The 27690-nt window shown below is 32.8% G+C and overlaps 1 protein-coding gene across 5 annotated transcripts; it reads left to right on the forward strand.

The window, feature by feature from the left end:
• Nucleotides 1-931: 931 nt before the first annotated feature.
• On the forward strand, nucleotides 932-27504 carry LOC148617926 (phosphoenolpyruvate carboxykinase [GTP]-like). Of its 5 annotated transcripts, none has more exons than XM_088585603.1 (13): nucleotides 932-1002; nucleotides 8656-8811; nucleotides 9468-9589; nucleotides 11344-11528; nucleotides 12371-12574; nucleotides 13214-13401; nucleotides 16318-16447; nucleotides 19434-19645; nucleotides 20097-20277; nucleotides 21587-21682; nucleotides 23477-23580; nucleotides 23999-24164; nucleotides 25887-27504. In XM_088585603.1, the coding sequence occupies exons 2-13, from the start codon at nucleotides 8674-8676 to the stop codon at nucleotides 26075-26077; spliced, it is 1917 nt and encodes a 638-aa protein (XP_088441729.1). In that variant the 5' UTR covers nucleotides 932-1002; nucleotides 8656-8673; the 3' UTR covers nucleotides 26078-27504. The 5 variants fall into 5 exon arrangements, with proteins under 5 accessions (XP_088441729.1, XP_088441730.1, XP_088441733.1 ...); XM_088585604.1 differs by lacking the exon at nucleotides 932-1002 and adding an exon at nucleotides 1332-1527; XM_088585607.1 differs by lacking the exon at nucleotides 932-1002 and adding an exon at nucleotides 3122-3213.
• Nucleotides 27505-27690: the final 186 nt, after the last annotated feature.

The following is a 27690-nucleotide window of genomic DNA, read 5'->3' on the forward strand; positions in this document are numbered from 1 at the left end:
CATTACCGAATGATATCAAGACCTCGCCATCAGTAAAAATTTTCAAAACTCATCTCGAAAATGAGGTAGTTAAAAAAACCAATATAATACTATTGCGGATCACGCAAAGTTCATTCTTAAATGCCAGACTTCGTCTTCAGTGTAGCGAGCTAAATAAAGATCTATTCGACAATGCGGCGAATCACTTCTTGCTCTTTTGTCCATTATATCAATCGCTTAGAAGACAACATATCTCAGCTCTTCAACTTCCTGATCAACTGACTTCGAATATTCTCCTAGTTGGATCAGATGATGAGAAAAACGTTGGAATGTTTACCATGGTTCAAAACTTTAATACAGAGCAAACGCTTCAAATTAACAACTAAATTATACAGTTATTTCTTTTGAATAATTTTGATAATTCCTTATGATCAACTCACCAAATACACGTTATATATAAGCACTAGAACACTACTTTCTTGGGCTATTTTATATGATATATAATTATTATTCATTATTTCAGGAGACGGATTGACATAAGACTTCCAATCTTGTTTCTGAATCCTGTGATTAATTTGCTATTGTTCGTTTCATTCTATTGTTTTGGTTTGATGTTAAAATAGGCAAATTACTTAATAAATATGTTTAAACTAATATACAATCCCTTGTGTGATAACTGTTTAGGATATTCTCTTCGATTTGGAACTGACTGATAAATGTGCTTTTTAAAAGTAATGAGGTTATTTAGTTCACTTGTGATTTTGTTATAACACAATTTAAAAAAACGCAAATATGTCGGAAAAATAGCTTTCGACCAGAAGCCAAGAATGGCCTTTTCGTGACTTATACATCTGACCGAGTTCGCGTGAACTTATAAATTAACGATACTGGAAAATTCCAAGAAGGTTCCGAATATAAATTACGTCGGCACTCACCGGTGTTTATCGTCCTTGTCCAGAAACGAGGTCAAAAGGAAGGAGAAGCGTCTTATTCAGCACTTTACATTTGCAATTTTTCTTGCAGGTATGATCTGTCTTATTCAGTTGCATGGGTTTGCTTTTGCATTTATTTGTTTTGAAGTGTTTATTTTAAAAAATCTTCTAATAGGCGTACTTTTTTCTATTTTAAATAGCTCCGAGACGAAATAAAAAAAAAAATGGGAAGCCGGCCGGCTGGTCGTGGCCCTACTTTCATTTTAACTATTTAAGCTCTTATGTGTGTTGTCATATTTATATTTCAGCACAATCAAGTCTTAAAATGTTTAAATGCAAGGATTTTGCATGGTTTGGGTTTGGAAAAAATTTATTTACAATTTTATTGCGTAGTTGTAATTGTATAATTACGATGCGCATAAACTATCCTTGGTTGAGCTGAAGGTTGAAGAGTTCAAGGTCAGCTTGCGGTAAACAAACAGCTGATTCTGTTAGTTGGTAATGGTAGCCGATTATTGTTGATTTGGCAGCATTACAGATTTAAGTGTATAAAGGTTGAACTGACCAGGAAACAATTAAGCACCATTTGTTAAAAAAGAAAAAAAAAAAGAAACAGGTAAGACCACACCAATTATATTTCTTGTTCTACGGATTTTTCCACATCAGATAAAAAATTGGGGTGAGTGAGCTATTTGAAAATTAAAATGAAATAAAAAGATAGTATCATTATCATACCATTATAATTTTTAAAATAAATACCTGAAATAAGAACTTTCTCAGTGCAAATTAAGCTTAAAACACAAGTAAATTCGACATAAAATTTTTTGGACAGTGAAATATTACATGTATAAGATACATGCACATTTTTAGCATCCCTGCTATACACTTCGATACAATATCTGCTTTCTGAGGTATGGGCCTACACGAAGGACTTGACAATGTGTGACAAGAATTATGGCTACCATGTGGTTAAACTAAGAACTAGAGACTTTTTAAGCACACTTCTTTGATGTAATCATTGGATAGGCAAAGCTTTATTGTGTGAACACAAAATTGAAAAAAAATTCTGCAAGACTTTGGTTGTCAGAAGTTATTGCCATTGAACTTGATACTACTTTAATGTTCTTAATTTTCACAAGGAAAATTGGCTTCTTCGTAGTCAACAATCATCCTTGACTTCGATAAAAATCTGTGTTAATACTAAAAACAATTTGGAGGACTGTGATTCCTCTCTGTGAATCAAATGCTCTGGCGATTGCAAAATTATAATTTTAAATTGTATTAAAAAGAACTGTGTGGGAAATGGACATGATTTGTTTTCCAGATGTGGCAAGCGAGAACATTTTAAAATATCTTTTTCTCGTTTGAAAAAATAAATGTGCAGGCAGGTCATCAAAGAAGAAATTAAATTGTTGTGGCCTTTAGTTCAGGTATACCGGTCCAAATACCTTGCAACTTTGTAAACTGATATGCCAATATAAGGGTCACATTAAAGAAATGAAATAATAATTAACAGGGTCGGTTGGTTCTATCATTGGTCACAGATATATTAATTTCTCAGCCCTTAACAGTATACTGTGTCCATTTTAGAGAAAAAAAACTGGGCAACTCAGTGGGTATTTCTAGAAAAGCAAAGCATGCTTACCCTACTGGTGCCACTGCTCCATAATCAAAGTTTTAAGTGGAGTCTGTGTTGCTCATTTACTCTAGTTTCTTTGTACATGCCGTTTTCATTGTTTTGTGTGGGTCTATTCTCTCTGTCTAGTCTTTATCCTTGGATTATATTCTTTTGAATTCGTTTTGCATCTTGTTCATTTGATCTTTTATACTAGTGCCATGTATATATTCATAAAATGTTCTTGCATGGTTAAGTTCATACTATTAAACAGTGTTTGTAAGCACCTTTGATTCTTTACTTATCAGAGCAATTTGATGGTCATATTGAATATGGAGTTTCTCATTAGAATAAGATATAACTTCCATCCACTCTGACCTAAAGTGTGAAAATAAGAAACCAAAAAAGACAAACATTGAATATAATTTGCAAACTGCAAGTTTTTCATGAATTGTTATCTCCAATTAAACCCATGCATTCAATGCAGAGCTTTCAAGATGCTTAGTGTGGGCTAGAAGTCAGATTTTGCATAATACTGAACTTTACTGACAGAATGATTGAAGTTTTATGTTTCGTAGCAAATTTTTCAGATGAGGACTGATCAGTTGATTAGACCGTGCTTTGTACTATTGAGACAAGCTTAGCCAGATTTTAAATCTGTAAGCTGAAAGAGGCCACAACCGTCAGGTTAGAGTCAAATATTACATGAGGCTCTCCATATATCCCTCTTTTTGTATTTGCATACTTTTTGGTGAACATAGATTGCCACACAAAAAGAACTAATTTGTTTTATTATCTCAGGAGGCTATGAGTTTAAAAGAAAGATTCTGTCTTGCGCAATGTGAGATTAATTTTGTTGGTTTTACTCCTAGCTTTCACTAGCTTTAACTTATTATTTGAAGAAAAAAAGATAGTTTGAAACTTGTTACCAAAAAAAAAATGTTTTTGCATTACATAACACAGGAAAATAAAGATAGTCCAGGAAGAAAAATCCTTAGCTACCCTCAGAAAATCAAATGGTTGCCACTTAAGAGCGACATTCAGAGCTATGTACTAAGAATAAGATGGTAAAAAATTTCCAAATATTATTATTTTTTCGCAATACAGGTACCTATGGTTTTGTAGTAGGTACTTTTCACCATTTTGTTTAATAAAAATGTATGAAATTTTAAAATTCTGGAGGTACCGTTCAGTAGTTTAGAAGGATAAAAGTACCTGGTACCGCCTCTTAATGAAAGGCTCGTATAAAAAGAATGGCCTTCAGAGCTACATAGTCCCAGCTATCCTTATGCCTGTTCATATATTGGACACACTATTCTGACTCTGAGCTAACCATTTGTCACTGTATCATCTAAATTCTGTGTGCATGACAGAGAAGCAGTGACTACCAATTTTAAAGTCTTTATTACATGGTGATACAGGCCGGGATTGGACCTGTAACCTCACACACACTAGGCTGATGTGGTGACTGGAGACCATTGAGGTGGTTAAGTCTGTTTGAAGATTTATAAATGTGATGTTGTAGGACTTTTTACTAACAACATTCATGCCTCATTTATCAATACATTAATTTGTTTTGCTAATTTTTATTATAATGCAATTTCATTTTCTTCTTTGTGTATTGAATGTAATAATCTATTATGCAGTATTGATCTCTCACTAAATAAAGATCAAAGAGGGAACATGAAAGCCTTAGATTAATTTGACATGAATATGATGTAATGTTTTACATCTGACTTCATAATGTTGTTATTTAAGTGACTTTATGAAATATATTTTTACCAGCATGGGAGCAGATATGACTGTGAAATGTATAAAGTAATATACCCCAAAATACCTTTTCCAAGGCTGTTTAACTCTCATTATACTTTAAATTTGTTTATCATTGATTTGTACTAAGTATAAGTCCGTAGTAAGTGTCATGCAGTGATTTAAAACAGTTGTTTTTGTAGTGTTTTACCAACATCTGAACCTTCAATAGACTAAATGATTTCTTAACTGTGCTAACGTTTTGAAGATTAAATGGTACTGTAATTTCTGAAGATCACTAATATATCCACAAATCCCTTTATATTTATAATGCCCAATCCATATGTGGAATGGTATTGTATCACCTTTTAAAATATTGGTTCCTCTTGAGCAGAAGGCTGATATCTTAATGTCATCACTTATGGTGTTATACTCTGTCATCACACTTAAATGAAGTTTTTAAATGGAATAAAAACCTGTCTGAATGCCAGTTTGTACCTAGTTAGTTTATTCCACCTACTTGTATTGTCAGTTAAAGTGTTGTTTAAAAATGTCTTAAGTAATGATGTTTTAACATATATATAGTCCTTAATATTTTTTTGTTACTTTGTATGTATGATTTAAGTTACTTTATTTTGTTTTGTTGTGTATGTCTGTTTTCCATGTCTGGTCTTTGTCCCCGGATTGCATTCTTTTGATTACCGCTATAACCTTGGTTCCCTTGATTACTCTTTTAAATTAAATCATATGTAATTAGAATTTTGGCTAATTATTACAATGGTTGAAGAAATGTAATCAATGACAGCTGATTAACGATAACAATTACAATTACCCCATCTTTTTGGGGTCTGAATACTACTTGACTCGAACGAAGAACGATTTTGTTTTACGTCCCCACTAGTCATGCACGTTTCCAATAAAACAAAGCCCCCCACCCTATACACACACTCACTTAAAAATAAATAAATAAAATAAAACTAGATGTTGCATATGATTAGCTTGATAATACTTATAATACACAACACTTCATACATGTATGGTTACTGCCATTCTCTTTTCAATGGGTTTATTCTAAAAATCATTTGATATACATGTACATGTAGCCTGGAGTAGCCTAGATATATTTGATTTCTAGCATAATCCCTGCCATGTTTGTTTGCCACAGAAATTTGTATAATAACTTTTTACTGGTTATAATACAAGAAAGAATTGATGTGGTGAAATGTGACAAATGCACTGTCATATAACTGCAAAACAAAATAGTAGATGCTTTCAGAGGTCACTGAAATGTCTTCAACAAGTGTAAACACCTTTAAGTAAGGTATGAAAGGCCAGACAACTTCAGTAATACAAACCACGATAACATTGTAAATGGGTACAAAATTTGGGTTGAATTCTAACATGCTATTTGTAATTGTCCATGGGTTGGCCCTTTTGCAAAAGCATGGGCTACAGAATTAGTCTTCCAACTATCTAAAAAATAATTTCCTGGTCATAACTTCAAGGTCAGCTTAAATATGCTCACATAAACAAATTGCAATTCCTTCATATTAGATATTGAAGGTAACCTTCTGTTTATTTCTGCTGTTTATTATGTTTTATTATGTAAGAAAGTTGGCAATTAAAGTCTGTCTCCATCAAAATAAGTAAAAGTGTTCTCTACCTTCATGATGTAAGAATACGTAATTAATGTCATAAAACTAGCTGTTTCATACCGTTAAGTGTTAGAATTAATGGTTATATTTTAGAAGAAAAGTTTTTCACCTGAAAAATACAGGTAAATGTCCTTGGCAGAAGATGCTCTCATCTGGGGTCAAAGAAAGTGTAAAGCATGTAAACATTGACTTGTTCTTTACATCTAAGGTCAGGAAAAAAATTCTCTGTTGTCATGGGTGTTCCAAAGGAATGGATATGCTCTGAATACATGTGTACTTATATTCAGGGATACAAACTGACCTTCAAGAAGGAATGGCACTTTCTCAAGTTTCAAATCATTGGTTTCTGTTGATGAAAATCAAATGTCCACAATCATCTGTTAAAAAAGTAGATCTAGAAACTGGGTAAATGAAATTTTAAGGTCCTGGTGCAGATATTGGGGGTTCTGGATCCTGGACCACCACTAATCTAAACCACTGGCATGATGATCAGGCTTTATGAGAATTTGTTCTTTCTATTTGAGTCATATTAAGTTTTTTTAAGTGCCAATCGGAGTTTAATAGTATTTTAGCCAAATTACCTTCAGGGCCATAGAATAATGCATAGGTAGCCCTTCATTGAAATCATCACTTTTCTGTTTTTATTTTGTAGTTTACAACGCATACAATGATAATGTTCAGGGATTCATGTCTTCCTTTGATTAAATGCCAATCACCTGATGACATAACAGCATTGAATTTCAGTTTCATACTCCTGCACCATGTTGCATTTATTAACCTACTAAAAACGAGAAAATGAAATTTGATGAAAACACACTTTTTATGCTTTTCATTCAAGTCCATTGAAGCACATTAACTAATCAGTACTTAAGCATGATTTTCCTCATCGGTATTTAGTCTGAACATCACATTTTCCATTGGCATAGCAAGATAATTAGGGGTACTGTTTGTTGACTTCTATCATTGTTGTTTGTTGGAAAGTTAATATAAAAAGGTCAGTCAGTTTTAAAAGAAGAGCTTAGTTTATTTTTTTTGTAGTAATTTATCACTTTATTTAGTTACTTCACATGTTGTTATGGTAATCTTACCAATTTATAGAAATGTAGGTTGTCATAGCAGCATAGCTCATTGTTTCTAATCAGTAATAGAAGCTTAATGCTTGAAAAACGTTGAAGTTTTGGAGATTGTACTTTAAAATACAGGTAACTTTATACTGTTGTTTTAAGCTTCTATCTTTTCTGTTATCAAAATAAATTTATTTTCTGCTTCATGTATATTATATAATGTATATATTTGAACTTAGTGTTGCAATGTGCTCTATACATACAGCTTTGTGTTTTGTTGCTTTATAAATATATATGTGCATATCAACAACAAGAAACTTCTCTTTCAACAATCAGTAGAACTGATTAGAACTTACTTATTTGAAGTGTCTTGCAGTGTATTTGAAACAAAGACTGATTCTGGCTGTCATTCTTTGAGAATGCCGTTTTCTGTCGGAGAACAGTCATACCAATGTCATATACTAGAACAGCGAACATAACAATCCAAAAAGATTCTTCAAATAAAATTTTGCATGAAATGTGTTGGTACAAGTACATGTGATTTTACTTAAAATTGATTTTCTTGTGTTTAATTTCTTTTACAGCCCAGACTTGCTAATGCATATATTTTAGTTTCTAAAATAGAAATTCATGTATCCTTGAGGATAATTTTGGCTTCAAAATAATGAGTCATGCTATCTTTGGGGGAAAATATTAAACGAAAAAGTAGGCTTCTAGCTGCCATAAGCACTTGGGTCAGTGGCTCTCTGTGAAGACTATTAGTTTTCAAAATTGTTCAATAACTTGTATTTTTAGAACTCCTAAATTTTTCGGTCCTTATTGATTTGTTAATGACTGCATGGCTGTGCCATGACAGAGAAAAGTCGTACACTAGTACCAGTAAACTTATTTAAATTGCTCACTCGCAGATATTGTTTTCCTTCCTTCCCTTCGATGGACCAGCATTATGACAGTGTTTTGCTCAGCAGTTGCCCTTTTACACTTTTGAAAGTTGATCTAGTGAACTCCTAGGACCTGTATTGTTTAATACTCGTATGACCAATGAATAAGGACCTGAATGAATATTATAGTCCCCTAATTGTAAGAAGGATGACTGTAGAAAAACTTCGGTTTGATTCTTGAACTTTTAATAACTTTTCATACTTACACAATACTTACCAGAATCTGCATGCATATTATTGCTATATGTAGGCATTGTTACTCAGTAATGTAGAAGTAGACGTGGCTGTGGATAAGTTAGTCTATCATACCTGCTAACCCTTCCACATTTCCCACAAAATTAATGAAAAATTTTGAATCTTCCACATAAAAATGTAATATTTGTGGGAGGTTTTTGGTTAAAATCACTGTATTTTCTGTTAAAAATTTGCTTTTTCATAAGAATCTCCTCAGAGGTTAACAGGTATGGTCTCTCTCTTCCATATTGATTCAATTAACAGATTTGTTTTTTTTATTATTATTTATATGCATAGGCTTTCATTATACTGAATATTTTTTTTCCTATTTTTATCTACAGCTAGAAAGTTGCTATGCTTATTAGCTACATGCACTTGTTATAAGCTTAGTTTTTATTTCTTGTTTTGCCTCAGCTTTTAATGATGCTTTATAATTGCTAATGCAATCCTTTAAATATTAGCTCTATATAAACTTTTCTTATGCAGGTGAACCCAGATCAGAAAATGAGTGTATTTGGAGAAGAAGACACCCAGTTCTATGAAGTCCATAATATTGTGGTTCAGCACATTGGTCCAGTTCCAATTGCCAAGGGAGACTTCCATATGCTACCAAAGAAAGTCCAGAAGTTTATAGCTAAATGGGTATGTAATTTCAAAGTAAAATGATTGTGTTTGAGAGGAGAAAAAAAATATAACCTCAATAATGAGACCATCTTTTTGGATTGATGTATGTTGATGGTTAAAGTATCTTGACAAACAGGTTGGTATGGCAATAATTTTTACGGGTACCATGCAAAGCAAATTTAATCATAAAAATAATCAAATTGAAGAACAAATTATGACACTTTTGGTAATTAATTGGCAATGAATAGCATCTGCAAGTGACATATTGCAGATAATTTTTGTAGGGGCCAAATTTCAGAGGATTTGCTCCATGAATAGGTGTATACAATTTTTGCTGTCTTTATTTTTGCATCTTCAGAAATAATATATGAAATATATTTACTTAAATTTGGCACATTGATTTATCAGATTCCTAGAACTTCAGAAATGTAATGAAAATTTGAACGTCGCACAATTTTTTTTTGATATACTGTATACTGGGTATGACTTTAGGTATGCCAGTCAGTTCCTGTAGAGGTTAGAGGGTAACTACACAAGCCTACAAGTCATGTTTATAACATGCAAGATCAATGCATGTAAATTTAGTGTGCAACTCACTTCAACATTTTTTTTTTCGATTTCAACTCTTGAACAATAGAAGTTAACAATATTTTCTGTTTCAACTTTATTTGTAGGTGGATATCTGTGCACCAAGGGCATTATACATCTGTGATGGATCTCAACATGAGGCTGATGAAATCACTCACAAACTTTTAGAAAGAGGTGTACTCACCACTCTACCTAAGTATGAAAACTGGTGAGTATTTTCTTTGGAACCACGAGAAAAATATTGACTTGCCACATAATTCCTCTAAAAAAGTAAGTTAATTTTATACCAACATGACAGAAATTAAGGAGGTAGACATAGGGTAAGGGGCATAACTCTTGAAATTAGTGATATGTTTGTATCATTCAATTTTACCTAAGCCTTTCAAGCTTTCATTTGAAACAGAATGAAATCCAAGTTACTTCGATGCTTACATGAGATTGATATAAAGATCCTGAATACAAACGTTCCAATAATTTTAAATAGTTGTGTCTCTTAACTTTGATCTACCTCCTTAACTCATCACATCATAGTGATTATTAGAATTGGTGAGTTAATACACATTTCAGAGGTTTTTGGTGGAATTGTGGTCTGTACTCACCATCATTAATTAATGAAAATGATTGAGCTCAAGTTATTGAGAGATGTTCAAACCAAAACACTCTACAATTAAAGCCATGTCTGTAATGAAACAAACCCAAGCTTAATCAATAGGTTATCTAAATGTAGATCAAAAATGAGAAATTTCAAACGTGTATGTATGATTTTAAAGTCAATATCTTGAACTATTGCCCATTTGGTGTAGATTGAGGGATTATGGATTGAACCATTGCCTGTTTGGTGTAGATTGAGGGATTATGGATTGAACCATTGCCCGTTTGGTGTAGATTGAGGGATTATGGATTGAATATGGTTATGATGATTCAGCTTAGGCGATAGAAAATAAAAATAGCTGATACATTTTGAATAGGTTCAAATTATGAGAAAGGAGAGTATCTTTTCACCTCTCAAGATTGAAAAATGAAGTTAAGTCACCTGAACATATAGGTCAAATATGCTACATCTTTATCTACATGTACACAGGATATACTAACTTCCTAAGAATTGGATATGTATCATTAAAAACATGTAAGTATACAGCTAGTAACATGCTATAATTAAGAAAGTTTTTTTTCTGAAGGAATTCAGTGTAATCAAGTTATACAGGTTGATCTCTCACCTCATTTCTATTTGGTGTAAGTAGAAATCATTTCCTCCATATTCCAACCTCTTACTTCAGAGTGCCAAATTGCAAATCACTCGTTTTGACGTTCTTTGAAATCAGCAGAATTATTGCAAAGTATTTACCATTTATAACATTTTATACAGTTTCTTTACCCTAAAACAGGAGAAGGTGACTAAACTGAAGGAAAACAAATGACCTACCATATAAAAATCCTGCAATTCTGGAAATGCTCTGTTAAAACAGTTTAAATGAACTTCACATTTGGTTTTCAGCATTTTGGAATGGGTACATCCATTTAATAAAATTACAATTTTTTATTTTGCGAATCGAAAATAGTTAATGAAATAACAGGTTGCCATCACCAACTATAAGTACGTTTTGTCAAAAATAAATTGTATACCTTTAAATTAGTGACCAAATTCAAACTTGCTAGTCACTTTGACAACTGTCTTCATATCAAATATTCATGGATTCTTGAATTTGTCAATGTTTGTGGTTTTGAGGTTTTCATTACAAAAATCAAAGGGAATCTCATTTTTGTTGGGAACCTATTTTCGTGGTTTGGCCTATCCACGAAAACCACAGAAATTGGTACCCCAAGAACAATAGTACTTTCACATTATTCACTCACGGTCTATACAAATTGATGATTTTGCAGTCTGCAAATATGTAAATGAAATGGAGAATTTCAGAGGCTCTGTTTTTTCTTTTAAACTTATTGTTTTTTTTTTCTTTACAGTTACCTTTGTAGAACTGACCCTGCTGATGTTGCCAGAGTTGAAGCAAAGACTTGGATCTCTACAGAAGACCGTTATGAGACAGTCCCTCATGTCAGAGAAGGTGTCAAAGGATGTTTAGGACAATGGATTGCTCCTAAAGATTTAGAAAAAGAAATGGGTGAAAGGTATCCTGGTTGCATGAAAGGTTTGTATTACATAAAAAAAACAACAAATAAAAATATACAATAAGTTCTTTTCCTAAACCTTTTTGATGCACAATGTCTTGTACTGGCTATTGAATGTGAATGGAAGGAACAAAATACAGAGTATTAGGATAAATCTGTGCTTTGCTATTCAACATCTTTATTTGTTATGGATCCTTCTGTTTACCGACTTGTTTAATTCTTTTGTTTTATATGCATGTAAGAAACATAAACCAGCAAATTAAGGAGGTAAACCTAGGGTAAGGGATATAACTCTTTCAATCAGTGATATGTTTGTATCATATTCAATTTCACCAAAGACTTTCAAGCTTTCCTTTGAAACAGAATGAAATCAGTCCGAGTAACTTTTATGCTTACATAAGATTTATGTAAAGTTGTGAATGCAAACATTACAATGATCTGTAACAGTTGTGTCCCTTACCCTAGGTCTACCTCCTTAAGGCTATGAAATTAATTTGTGTACTGTGAATGTACTTTATTGTGGTGTTCTGATTTTTTCTATGTTCATGGTGATTAGTTAAGTGCAAATATAATACCCATGAAATCAGATTTTAACATAATGAAACAGTAATCATTTTTCAAACCTAGGGATGTATTTACTTGACTAAATCCTTAAAAACAAGCAACCAAAAAAAAGAAATTTGGTTACAGTATTTGATGACATATTGCTTGTTAATGTTTTGTAGAAAGTTTTGAATTTAAAGACTTTATGTAAATAGTTTCTTTCATTTCATCCAGGTAGAAAAGTATGATTCTCTTAATCTTTACTTAATATCAGTTTCTGTAACATATTACATTCATCCTCTTAATTTCTTTACTTCAGGAAGGACAATGTTTGTGATTCCATTCAGTATGGGGCCTGTCGGAGGACCAATCAGTAAGATTGGAATCCAACTGACAGACTCCAACTACGTACTACTGTGTATGAGAATTATGACAAGGGTGTCACCAGTTGTTTTGGATAAACTTGGTGATGGAGACTTTGTCAGATGTGTCCATTCTGTTGGATGTCCTAGGCCTGTCCAGAGTAAGCATGCAAAATTTCAGGCATATTTATTTAAGTCAGCGGCTATTTTTTTGTCTAGCCTCAGTTAGGTTACTCCTGATCCACAAGAGATTAGGTATATATAGTAATCTTAGTATATTCCCAGTGTTCTCCCCATAATTTTAAAAGCACATAGAACAGCTCTTTTGGCCTTCTTCCAAAATTATAGCACAGTGCCCATAGTGCATTCTGACTAAAATTACATGTAGTTACCAATAACACAGTGCTAAGAAATTATAGGGCTGTGAAGTACAGCACTATAATGGCCTGGGAGAACACAGTATCCCCTCATCCATCATTTACCCCTTTTGTTTCTGAATGATGTTTGAAATACACTTAAAGTGCTATTTAACACAATGCTATGATAAAAAAATAGGTAGAGTTCAAATTTGGTGAACAGTGCATTTATTGATCTAGAATTCTGGCATATTTTTAAACTCTACTGCAGGAAGTGGTGTGGTATTATTTGGTACCCTAAAAAAAACTGTGTGTCTGTCTTTCTGTAACACAACGTAACTCATTGCATTCATTGGTCTTTAATGAGAACAGGTGTAATTTATTGAATTAAAATGAAAACCTATAGAGACAGCCTATAGATAAACAACTAATACCTTTTTCCAGGAAAGGTTGTCAATCACTGGCCATGTAATCCTGAAAAGATCATGATTGCCCATAGACCAAAGGAAAGGGAAATTTTATCATACGGTAGTGGTTATGGTGGCAACTCACTCTTGGGCAAGAAATGTTTTGCCTTAAGAATTGCCAGTGTTATTGCCCGTGATGAAGGATGGTTAGCAGAACATATGTTGGTAAGCCTATGATAAATATTTTAATTTGCAAAGATAAAACAAGATTAAAAATAAAAAGCTAAATAAGTTTTTTTCGATCGCTCATTAAGCATGGAACTATAAGCTAGTGCCATCAGTAAAGCTTGCTATTGTCAAATTCGCAACATAGGACGTATAAGACCTTATATTTTCAAAGATGCCTGTAAAACTTTGATTTGTTCTATAGTAACATCAAGGCTGGACTACGGCAATGCCTTACTACATGGATTTAATACTAGTGTCATCACAAAATTTCGGCGAGTTTAAAATTCAGCGGCAAGACTCATTTCAAAGAAAAGGAAATACGAACACATTAATCCTGTATTGATGTCTTTACATTGGCTTCCGATTCAATGCCGCTGTCAGTATAAGATACTTTTATATGTGTTTAAAGCTCTCCAAGGTAACGCCCCTGGATACTTACAAGAACTGATTTCAATCTATAGGCCTGCAAGAACTTTGAGATCACAATGCAACAATCTTCTTAGGTACCAAACGATACAAGAGCAAAAATGTACAGTGATAGGCGCTTTGACAAATCAGCAGCAATGCTTTGGAACAATCTACCTCCAACCATAAGAAATTGTACCTCTTTAGACATTTTTAAGAAAGACCTGAAAACATACCTTTTTAGACTGGCTTTTTTTTTAGTTTTGGACAGCTGTGTGATAGTATAGATCAACTGTATGTGATGGATATGTTTTTTAAATTCTGCTAACTTTATTTATTTCTATTTTTAGTTTTGTAGATATGTATTTCTATTTTTATTTTTGCTTGCAATCCTGTAATATTTTTATTATATTTTCGACCATTTTATTATTACTCTTAATATTTGGTTTATTTTAACTGCTAACTTTGTTTTAAAATTACAGGTCAGTTTTTACATCATAAACTTCAAAATTTTTGCCAAATATCAGATTAATATTTTATTTCATCATCATTTTTTTAATGCAAGTGGTAGATTAGATTAGTTTGTTTTTTCCTTTAATTTGATTTTCATTTTTATATGTGATCTGCTGTATATTTTGTATGCATGTGTTGTATTTTTATTAAGCGCTTAGAGTAATTATTATTATATAATGTGCTCTATAAATCTTGTAATAATAATAATAATAATAAGTTAAAAGTGTAAAAAGGGAGATAACTCAAGAAATGCAGCTGTTTAAGCAGAAAATGTTTTTTGAATTGTTTAAATTGGTTGAAATTGCATTGTTATTCTTATTTGGACTTGCCATAAAAAGGAGGCCAGTAATTGTCCGAATACAAAAGTTAATCACTCAGATCTTTTTATTCAAAATAACAAGAGTAAATCATCTACATCATTTAACATTTTTAAAATAATTCTTTATTACTTTTTTTGTGAAATACTGTTAAAGTACTGATATTTGTGGGATACAAATACGTGTGGATTTTGCGGTTGACTCGAACCAATAAATTAAATTCTTGGCATCGATTTCACAAAAAGTCGAGAGTCTAAAGTTGATCGTAAGTTTTGATGTATCAACCTAAAATAGCATTGTGACGTCACAATTTATGATCAATTTCACGCTTGTGACTTTTTATGAAATTGACACCTGACAAAATATATGTTATCTGTTCATTTGTACTGAAATTTCAAACCACAAATTAAAGAATCAACGAACCATTGATTGGTGTGCAATTCACGAAAATTGATAACCACAAAAAAAAAGTACTGTTACAGCACATGTAATTTTGAATAAACACTTTCACTTTATGTCAACTTTGCAGTCATCAGCTAAGAAAAATGTCAGGTATTAACATTAAATCTTTCTGTCTGAGTTGATTTTCATCTATGGAGATAATTGTTCAATGAATTTTTTATTTAGTATTTCAAGACCACCCACAAAAACAACCAAAATAAGTACCCAATGATTAAAAATGAAACCACAGTAATTCTAGTACATGATTACTCTCTAAGACTAGACCATCAGAAAGTAATTCCTACATTCTCATCCAACATTTTTTTACAACCCCAAATATTTGTAGTCGTATATTGGTATGGCGCTGTCGTCGTCGTCATCCGTAGCCACTTGGTTTAAATGTGATAACTTAAGTTCTGGCTGACCAATTGTTATGAGGTTTTGATATGATTTTACTAACCACTAAAGGAAAATTCCTATTTAATTGGGGTTTGTGGCCCCTACCGTATTAGAATAGGGGCAAAAAAAAAAAGATTAAAAAAAATGTTTTATTAAAACCCATGTTTGTTTTTCTTCTGATTTTGACAATTCCTTTTTTTATTGTGTTCCTTTTTTAATTCTGATAAACAATTGTATCAAGCAGATTTGATGCATTTTGGACCAGTTTAGAGTGATAGGAGGTCAAAGGGGCCACACCCCAAAATAATCGACTTCTTTATATTTGGTCCTATTTCAATTTTTTTTTAATTTGATTCCTCATGAAAATCTGGTCAGATTACAGATATTTGTTATGGTTTTTCAATTATAAGGGGTCTAGGGGCCACACACCATTTTTTGAAAATTTTTGGTCTTGATATATTGAAGAAAACATTTTATTTGAATTTCAATTTTTTTTGCAATATAGTGTCCAAACCACTTGTTTTGTCCACGATGAATTATGAGAGGGGCAGGAGATTTTGATTTCTGTGATTTTTTCCTCAATTTAAGTGAAAAATGCTGTCAATTTGAAAGAAATTGACCTATATTTGGAAGAGATCAAAATGAACATTTTTTGGGGAGGGTGAAAAAAATTGGGTTGGGAGGGGATGAGAATCTAGGATATTTTTTATTTTTGTCTTAGTGCAAGTGTTGTGTTATTGTTTGGTGTTTGCCATAATTTTTTGTTCATACTTAGATTATTTGTAAAATGTGTGACATTCTCAATGATTTAAATTAATTGTTCGTTTCTTTTCTCCAGATTATGGGTTTGACAAATGAAAAGACAGGAGATGAGAAGTTCATATGTGCTGCATTCCCCAGTGCCTGTGGTAAAACTAACTTGGCCATGTTAAAACCCACTATACCTGGGTATAAAGTAAGAGTTGTAGGTAAGTTAAATAGAGACTCAGGATCTACATGAGAGGAAGAAATGAGCTAAAACTTCTTCTTGTCTATGATGTCTAGATTAAACCTTGAGTCTGATCCTAAAGGCTCTTAGCAAACAACTACTAATTAGATAATTGACTTTTTGATGTTTACAGAATGGGTTCCAAGTGGATGACTTCAAAATTTGTTTTTACAACCAATGTACAAATGTAACGTAGATCATTTGACCTTTTTCTCAAAAGTCCTATGTGTATATTAACTTAACCAATTTCCATAAATGATTCATTCAATCTAACCATAAAGACAAACGAAGGCTCCATTTATCCACCACCCATACACACTCATGAAAAACAATGAAAAGAATCTTTGGATTTACTGTTTATAAAACATAAACCATATCATTACTAATAAATGATACATGATTTTTTTAAAAGTTTAAACATATTTTAATCATAAATTATAATGAATAGGATTGGATAGCAGGCTAGGTCTATATACATCCTCTCCATATTTAACTCACCTGGCCAAAGGCCATGTGAGCTATTGCCATTACTTGGCGTCCGTCGTCGTCGTTAACAATTATACAAAACTCTTCTCCTCTGAAACTACTTGACTAATTAGAACCAAACTTGGTATGAATGTTCCTTGGGGTATCCTGCATAGAACTGATGTGGGGATTTTTGATTTGTCAAAAAACATGGCCGCTGTTACTAAAAATAGAACATAAGGGTCAGACAGTAGTTTTTCGCACATATCTCCTAAACCGTTAGGTTAAGCCGAATTCTGACTGGGTAAAAGTGTTCAGCATGATGAGATCTATCTCTGGTCAAATTTTGGTTTTTATCTGTTAAGCCATGTTGGAGTTATTTCCCTTTTTCAACGATTTTTGCTATGTTTAATGTTATTTCTTTCAAAAATCTTCTCCTCTGACACTACTAGACCAATTGAAATAAAACTTGGTATGAATGTTTCCTGGGGTATCGTGCATAGAACTGATGTGGGGATTTATGATTCATCAAAAATCATGGCTGCGGTTACTAAATATAGAACGTAGGGGTCAGACAGTAGTTTTTTGCGTATATCTCCTAAACTGTTAAGTTTATCTAAATTCTTTCAATAGCTGAAATGATCCATATTATTAGGACTACAAAAGTCTTCAGACTCGTCATAAGAGTTATTGCCCTTGAAAGGGGAAAAATGACTTTTTTTTAATAGTTTTCAGTCAATATCTTGAAAACTTTCAATAGTTGAAAAGATCATGTGATAGTCCTACCAAAGACTTCTTTAGTCAAAATTGTTGGACAACTTCTTGTTAATTTATTGCCTTCTCCTCTGACACTACTTGACCAATTGGAACTAAACTTAGTAAGAATGTTCCTTGGGGTATCCTTCATAGAACAGATGTGGGAATATTTGATCCATAAAAAAACATGGCCAGTTACTAAAAAATGAACATAGGGGCAGACAGTAGTTTTTTGCATATTTCTCCAATATCATTAGGTTTAGCCAAAATCTGACAGGATAAAAGCGTTCAGCATGATGAGATCTATTAGTGGTCAAATTTTTGTGTTAATCTGTTCAGCCATGTTGGAGTTATTGCCCCTTTTCAACGTTTTTTTGCTATTTTTAATGTTATTTCTTTCAAAAATCTTCTCCTCTGAAAATACTTGACCAATTGGAACCAAACTAGGTATGAATGTTCCTTTGGCTTTCCTGCATAGAACAGATATGGGGATTTTTGATCCATAGAAAAACATGGCCCCTGTTGCTAAAAATAGAACATAGAGGTCAGACAGTAGTTTTTCCCATTTATCTCCAAAATCATTAGGTTTAGCCAATATCTGACAGGATAAAAGTGTTCAGCATGATGAGATCTATCAGTGGTCAAATTTTTGTGTTAATCTGTTCAGCCATGTTGGAGTTATTGCCCCTTTTCAACACTTTTTTGCTATTTTTAATGTTATTTCTTTCAAAAATCTTCTTCTCTGAAAATACTTGACCGATTGGAACCAAACGAGGTATGAATGTTCCTTTGGTTTTCCTGCATAGAACAGATATGGGGATTTTTGATCCATAGAAAAACATGGCCCCTGTTGCTAAAAATAGAACATAGAGGTCAGACAGTAGTTTTTCCCATTTATCTCCAAAACTGTGAGGTTTAGCCAAATTCTGACTGGGATAAAAGTGTTTTGCATGAAGTGATCTATCTGTGGTCAAATTCTTGTGTTAATCTCTTTAGCCATGTTGGAGTTATTGCCCTTTGTCAATGTTTTTTTGCTATTTTTAATGTTATTTCTTTCAAAAATCTTCTCCTCTGACACTACTTGACCAAGTGGAAACAAACTTGGTAAGAATTCCTTCAAAATTCTCAACAACAAATAGAGGACTCAATAGTATTAAACTAGCCCGAAACAGTAAATGTACGTATCATTTCACTAGCCCAAATTAATTTTTACTAGCCCCGGGGTTCAGGCTAGTGGCTTAAGGCAAGGACTGGTTCCTTGGGGTATCCTGCATAGAATTGATGTGAGGAATTTTGATTCAATTGCTGAAATGATTATTATAAGGCCCACAGAAGGTTCCAAGGGATCAAAGTTGTCTTACAACTTCATGTAAGAGTTATTGCCCTTTAAAGGTTTTCAGCCATATATTGAAAACTATGATAGATAGAAGGAAATTTTCAGTTGCTGGAGTGATCCTTATGATAAGGCCTACAAAAATTTGTGGGGATCACAGTTTTGGGACAAATCCTTGTTAGAGTTACTGCTCTTGAAAGGCAAAAAAGTTATGTCTTTTTGAAAGGAAAAAATTAACCAGGTGAGTGATTCAGGCTCCTGGGAGCCTCTTGTTTTGTTTGTTGATCAATTGTTAAAAAAATGCTGGTTTGGTAGAGTTAGATAAAACAAAATCTGTGAATCTAGTATTATTTTTGTTCCTTCTCAGCTTCAATTCCAAATCAGTTTCAACTTATTTCGTTCTAATTTTCAGGTGATGACATTGCTTGGCTGAAGTTTGATAAAGATGGTGTTCTTCGAGCCATCAACCCTGAGGCAGGATTCTTTGGTGTAGCTCCTGGTACTAATATGAAGACCAACCCTAATGCCATGTTGACATTCCAGAAAAATTCTATTTTCACTAACGTAGCTGAGACAGCTGATGGTGGCTTCTACTGGGAAGGCATGGAAGATGAATATGACAAGGTACTTTGATGGCCCTTCATTTTGAGGAAGACATTGTATTTGGTCTGTAATGATATTGATCAGATTTCAATTAACCAAAGATATTAAGTTTTTGTTAAATATGTGTAATGTATTTATATTTATCTTAAACCAACTGTGAAATTTTTGTTGCAGTTTAATTTTCAGTAATACCAACAAAAAAAAAACTGTGTAAATTTCCTGTATTACAGTAAACCTATTAATTCATATGCAAATATAAAAACAAAGTATGATATTTTGATCTCACCAAACAATAAAGATACACTGTGACTGTTTTCATTGTTTTCAAATTTCTAATGAAAATTTAGTTATTTTTTAAAACTTTGATGCTTCTGAGAAGAGAGAAAAAACCTAAGGAACCACAAACTACTGAAATTTTGAGTACCATGACAGTAAAGATAGGCAAATAATGATATACTCATTTTTTTTATAGAATATGTTGATTACAACTTGGTTGAACCAGAAGTGGCATATTGGTGCCCCTGGAAAAGCAGCTCACCCTAACTCCAGATTTACATGTCCTGCCAGCCAATGTCCAATCATTCATCCTAAGTGGGAGGCACCAGAAGGAGTACCTATCTCAGCTCTTATCTTTGGTGGAAGAAGGCCAACTGGTAAGATAAAGAAAATTGAATAAAGCAACAGAAGGACATTATAAAGTTTCAAATTAGATTCAAATAAATTACTTTAAGAAGGAAAATAAAATATTGGAAACTTATCACAAGTCAAGTACACCCTTTTGTGGGATACACATGAAATATTGCCGCTCGGGCGTATAACACCAACAATCAATCAATCTTTTGTACAGATCTTGATTAAACCTGGCTTATGCATTGATAAATAACTTCAGTAGTTGAGTACACCCTTTTGTAGAAACCTCAATTTGATGTCCCATAGTTTTTAATGAAAATCTTCAATTGTCAAGTGCACCTTTTGTACAAACCTCAATGGAATCTCACACAGGCAGTGATGAATAAGCTTCAATAGTCAAGTACCAGAGTCTGTGAAAACTTGTTCTGCCTTGTCAGTCATGGGACTGGCCGGTTAGATCGTCCAGTCAGTCCCACTCATTTTCGTAAATTTACTGTTAGTGAATTAAAAATGACTTTATGGTATGCCAAGTTGCTTTTCATTTTGTTGTATTGACTTGGGGAGTTTTTCACTCAATCTGTTTCCAGAAATGGCTATTAATACAGGTTTATTTATTTCCCATTTTGCATGTGATTAGTAACTTTAGTTTGTATCAATATAATTATCTGAATATCAATAATTTTATTTTACCATAATCATTCTTCAACAGCATATTTTTAATCTATGAAAAGTTTTCTGCTTCAGTCTGCTCAAAGTCAAACTCATAACCACTGTCCATTTTCCCATTTGTTACTAAGTCATAGCACTTGATTTTTTTCTGTTTTTGTGATCTAACTTTAAAATAGTTCGAGCTACATTTTCACAGCTATTTCCCCATAATCATCATCTTTTATAGGCGTTGTATGTTAGTCTGAACATATGACAAATGCTTGGTCGTATGCCAGGATCGGCACTGGTAAAGTGTTGAATAGGCCACATTTGCACAATGTCAATAATCTGGAATAGGCCACATTAGCACGATGTCAATAATCTGGTACCCATTGTTAAGCCAGAAATGGAATTACGCAAACCAGTCAACAACTACTAACCAAACAAATATTCAAACTAACAAAGCACTGTGATGGCCATTTTTTACTGGCGGTCCTCGGACCGTCACTCATGATAAAAACATCGGACAACCCCGGCAGGACCGATGAATTTTGTGTACTCTGAAGTACACGATATTTACTTCACTACCATCAGGGTCACATCTCTCACTTTCAGTGATGGTCACCTTCAGCTTTCATTAGATACAGAATGAGGTTTTAACATTGATAAAATATTTTTCTTTAGGTGTGCCACTTGTATTTGAAACATTTAGTTGGGAACATGGTGTATCTGTTGGTGCTTGTGTTAAATCAGAGGCTACAGCTGCTGCAGAGTTCAAAGGTAAATTAACCTGATAGGGACAATTAATGTGTCTGTGAAGTTGGTGCTGGGAAGATATATGTTTGTGTATTTCAGAGATGTTTACTTCTATTTATTGTCCATAGTTTTTATAAATATGCTCTATGGATTGTGAATCTCTCCATATTGTCTATGTTCAAAAATCACAAAATTCAGGATTTTTATGGATATTGTCAAAAATATGGACCATATACATAACCTAGCATGAACAGGTCTGGTATTGTATGGATTAGAATGATCAAGCATTTAGGTCCATTGTTTCTTTAGAAACAATGCGTTAAAATATGTCAAAAACTGACCAATTGATATGAATTCAAACCGGGCATCTATATGGGCCCAATATGAAAAAAGAGGGCTAATATGGATCAAACCAGGGCCTATACGGCATCATTGACTTTGCAATTTTGAATTAGAAATTATCACTTCATTATCCTGCTGGATTATTTATGCATATGTACCTAAACATGTAATTAACCAAACAAATAAAAGACTTAAAATAAGATAAGGAAACTTGATTTTGATTTGGCATATCATTCAAATACAATCACAAGCTCTAAAGAGCTTCAGACCAAATATAAAAACATACATTATGTAATATAAACTAGACAAACTAGAATCAAAGGATGTGCACATAGAAAACAAAATAAAAAGGAATCCAACATAACTATGATATGCAAACCAATAATTTATTACAGTTGGCAACCCTATTGTAATGCCTAAAACAAAAGAACAGAATATAATTTCAATTGCACAATTGTATATCTAAAATGTTCTTCAAGAATTTTGTTATTTCAGGAACTTTGATCACTAGGACTAAAAGCTGCAGAAACACAAAAAAATCTTCCGTTTTATACAAAAAGGATATTTAAGACTGATTAATGCAAATAAACCTACATGTTCTTGACAAAACATGAAAACAACTGTTCTACAATTCGTCTAGTTGAGTTGGTTAATAAAATTGTCAGTAAATGTGAAATTTCATATTGGTCCTGTTGTAGGTTTCGATCAATCATATTGGCCTCAACAGCCGTATTGGCCCTTGGTGATGCCTCGGGACAAATACGACCGCCTCTACCAATAAGACAGACCTCAAACCTATAAGAGGGCCAATATGAAATTACATATTTATTAACATATAATATAAACTCACAACAAAAGTGGAACTTCTTTATCGGAGACAAAATATTTAAATACAAAATGATATAAAGCTTTATTTTCACTTGAAATGTGAACTAATATGTTTTGTTTATTAACCAACTACCCAAAATATGTTAAATATGTCAAAAACTGACCAATTGATATAAATTCAAACTGGGCATCTATATGGGGCAATATGGATCTAACCAGGGTCAATACAGCCGGTCTTTTGACACTGCCATTTTGAATTAGAATTGGATTTCATGAACTTCGATCATCAGGACTAAAAGATGCAGAAACACAAAAAAATCTTCCATTTTATACAGAAAGGATATTTAAGACTGATTAATGCAAGTAAACCTACATGTTTTTGATAAAACACGAAAACAACTGTTCTACAAATTGTCTAGTTGAGTTGGTTAATAAAATTGTCAATAAATATGTGATTTCATATTGGCCCTGTTATAGGTTTCGGTCAATCATATTGGCCTCGACAGCCGTATTGGCTCTTGGCAATGCCTCGGGACCAATACTACCACCTTGACCAATATGACAGACCTCAAACCTTTAACAGGGCCAATATGAAATAACATGTTTATAAACATGTATTATTGTTGATTTGATCTATTTTTATTTCAGGAAAAGTTATTATGCATGACCCAATGGCTATGAGACCATTTATGGGATATAACTTTGGAAATTATCTCCAACACTGGCTAGATCTGAATGCTCCTCCACATAAAGTAAGAACAAGTCTACAAATGTACACCAAAAAGTTGTCACATTGTCTTTTTGTATGTGTGATTTTTTTATGTTACAAGTAATCTGCTTTCACATATTATTGAATTTGTGACCTTTCCTGAACTCATGTTTTAGTCATATTTAATGAGAATGTGAGTTTTTCTGTGAATCTTATTGTCAAAATCATAACAAAAATGCTTTGATAATTTCCTGGTTATCAGTATCAGAATAATTCTGACAGCAATAAGATATTTAAGTTTCTTCAAGATAAACAATTCAGTGTTTTGAATTTTAAACCCTGACTCGGGAACTGCCAAGGTATTTTGTGATACTCCCTGAAAAGTAATGTCCATCTGTAGCACACACTGTTCCTGTGCCTAAAATATTGCATTTTTGTATTTTATTTTGTGAATCTTGTAGATGCCCAAGATCTTCCATGTAAACTGGTTCCGTGTTGATGAACATGGTGAATTCCTGTGGCCAGGATTTGGTGATAACATTCGAGTACTTGACTGGGTTCTGAGACGATGTGCTGGAGAACAAAACATCGCTGAAGAAACAGCTATTGGATATGTACCCAAAAAATGTTAGTCTTGTTGATTCATAAAACGGTACATTTATCAATATCATAAAAAAAAAATTACCACCTAAATGGTTTGAGGGTAGCGTGCTCTCCTTAAGTGTGGGAGGTTGAGGGTTCACACTGAAGACTATCAATTTGGCAGTCACTGCTTCTTCTGCAAACAAGCAGTATTTAAGGGGACGGAGTGATGACTTGTTGGCTCGATGTTGAATAATATGTCCTAGTAGGGTGGCATGTCTACCTGTAGACTTGCTTTCTTGTGAGCTAGCTCAATATAGATCTGGCTCAGTGTGTCATGTACAAAACAGTGTCTGCACTCTCATCCTGAAATGAATGATATAACTGCCATCCGATGTTAAACCTTAATCAATCATAAAATTTTTTAGATGAGATTGGTGGTTTGATCGTTGGCTAAGTCAAATTAAGAAATTAGAAGTATTTAGTAGTTGCAATCTTTCATTCAAAAAATAGGAGAAGGGAAGAGAAAAGTACTAATACTGGATTCAGATAATGTGTCAAAAGTAGGTAACATGTTTTTCTCTGTTAGTGAACAAAATATTTATGTACTATTCCATATAAAACTCAGACACTGTCATGGTAGAGGTTATTCATGGTGCATTTATCAATATCATAAAAAAAAAATTACCACCTAAATGGTTTGAGGGTAGCGTGCTCTCCTTAAGTGTGGGAGGTTGAGGGTTCACACTGAAGACTATCAATTTGGCAGTCACTGCTTCTTCTGCAAACATGCAGTATTTAAGGGGATGGAGTGATGACTTGTTGGCTCGATGTTGAATAATATGTCCTAGTAGGGTGGCATGTCTACCTGTAGACTTGCTTTCTTGTGAGCTAGCTCAATATAGATCTGGCTCAGTGTGTCATGTACAAAACAGTGTCTGCACTCTCATCCTGAAATGAATGATATAACTGCCATCCGATGTTAAACCTTAATCAATCATAAAATTTTTTAGATGAGATTGGTGGTTTGATCGTTGGCTAAGTCAAATTAAGAAATTAGAAGTATTTAGTAGTTGCAATCTTTCATTCAAAAAATAGGAGAAGGGAAGAGAAAAGTACTAATACTGGATTCAGATAATGTGTCAAAAGTAGGTAACATGTTTTTCTCTGTTAATGAACAAAATATTTATGTACTATTCCATATAAAACTCAGACACTGTCATGGTAGAGGTTATTCTTGGTGTAGAAAAACCCACCAAAAAATGATTTTTTTCGCAATATTTTTATGTAGCCATAGTCCTTTTTGTATATAGATCTGTATTTTTGAGAAAACCATACATTGATCTCCCACTAATATCAACCAAATCAAACCAACAAAGAAGGATAACTCTTGTTAAGTTAAATTGCTAATTTCTTTTACAGTCTTTATAATATTTATCTCAAAATTGCTACGACAAAATGACAAATTAAGACTGTTTAAGTAGCTTGTAAATGTTAGGTGATTTTTTTACATGCACAAATTCTCAACTTTCTAATTTTTTAAATAAAAAACTGATGCTTAATATTGTTGAAACTATGACACTTATTAGACCTAATACATGTACTATGGTCTAGAAATGCATAGTTTCTACCAGGAATTTATTACATCCAGTATTTGTAGTTTTTGTTTATTAACGGATAGCAAATGTAATTATAAAGATGACAAGGTCATTTTGAAATTCACATAATTGAGTTGAAATAAGTCCTGATTATAACTTTTTCTTTTAGCTTCCTTTAATTTATCTGGTATTGAGGATCAAGTTAAATGGGAGGAACTGTTCAGTCTTCCAAAACACTACTGGCTCGATGACATGAGAGAAAGCCGTAGATTCTTAGAAGACCAAGTTGGTTCTGATGTTCCAAAGACTATTTGGAAAGAAATTGAAGACCAGGAAAAGAGAATTGAAAAAATGCTTTGAGATCTACAAAAGGCAGAGTTTGTTTAGGATGGACATTTGAACAGAGCTTAGATAGATATTGATGATGTATCAAAGTATATCTGTTATGGAACAAATTGTTTTTATTTGCAAGTTGTTGTGTGATATATAATTGCAATATGGATAAGCTTCTATGTGAATGTAATTCTATTGTTAACCCAAAAAAAGGGGGGTTACTTTGTGAAATCTAGTCTTTAAGTTTACAAACATAATAGCAATCTGTAATTGGCTTAGTACTTATGTACTAAATTAGTACTTATGTACTAAAGTGTAGTGCTTTTTTAATATGAAATTAATCAGATTAATCAGCAGAAAGGGTTATGTTCCCTGACTGAGACTTTTGATATTCTGTCTTTTTAAGAAAAATATTGATTTTTAATGCTCTCTAGAAGTTACCAGTCTTTCTTGCCAGTGAGAACTATTTTACTGTTGCATTAAAGTATCACATTGAAATGCCCTGGAAGTTATAGAGTAGTTGTAGTGTAGTACTAATTTGTTGAAAGGTATTAAACATTCCCTGAAATCCTTTAAAATTGCTATCTATATGTAAATAAATGAGGTTAAACACCCATCAGTCGTCATTTGTAAATGGAAAAAAAATTAATTTAACAAGTTTTGTGTTTTTCCAATTTTCACTCCGTGTGCAGTTGTAGTGCATAGGATTATGTTACCTGTATTGTTATTTTGTTGTGTATCAGTAAGTGGTAGAAATTTTTATGTTTATTGAACAAGTGCTATTTTCATTTTCCTTCTCTAATTAAAATTTTACGTTACGTCTACTTTATTTATAAGATGTGATGAATTGATAGATTTATTTATAGATGTGTGTACTTTTGTTTCAGAAGTTATGTTTTTGTGTGACTATTTTTATTGCTTTTATGCACTTACACGGATTGGTAGATGGTCTCCTTTTATAACAATTTAAAAACATCAGGTTTTCATACATGCTCGAATAGAAATGGCTTTCTGTAGATGTGTTCTTGTGTGTTGAAAAATGGCCATGCAATGTTTATTAACTTTCAAGTGACAAAATGGGGGCACAGCTGTTTCAATTGATCTGTAGTTCTTCTAAAAATCAAATTACATGATAGCATTTCTCTTTTTTTTTGTATGATATTCTTGTCGGCCATTGCTGATCTCAATTTGAAATGATCACATTAAGTTTAGTAATTATTATGTGTATTAATAAAAAAATTTACATGATAGTGCAATGTTGGATTTATTTTTTGCAATTTAAAAATAAATTTCTGCTGCATTTATAGGATAATATTACATGCATTCATTTTTTAAATTTCTGAATTAATGCATGTACCACATAATATTGGTATAGAATCTTCTGTATTGTGAGTTTGGATTGGTCATACCTTGTTGTTTGTTACTTATTAATCCAATAAATCTACATGATGTTATTTCATGTTTAATTAAATTAAATATTTCTATTATCCAATACGACATAAGTCCTGTTCGTCACATGTACTCTTCTTAAGTTGCTAAACTTAGGCTTCAGTGATCAGCATGGATGGTGGTGTTAGATAAACAGAAACAACTCACTTTTCCAGAGCACATGAAGTTCACCCATAACTTAAGTTTGAGTT

Source organism: Perna viridis, chromosome 5 (assembly GCF_037379345.1).
Source record: "Perna viridis isolate PV_CMFRI_1.1 ecotype Kerala chromosome 5, ASM3737934v1, whole genome shotgun sequence".
Taxonomy (NCBI): Eukaryota; Metazoa; Mollusca; class Bivalvia; order Mytilida; family Mytilidae; genus Perna; species Perna viridis.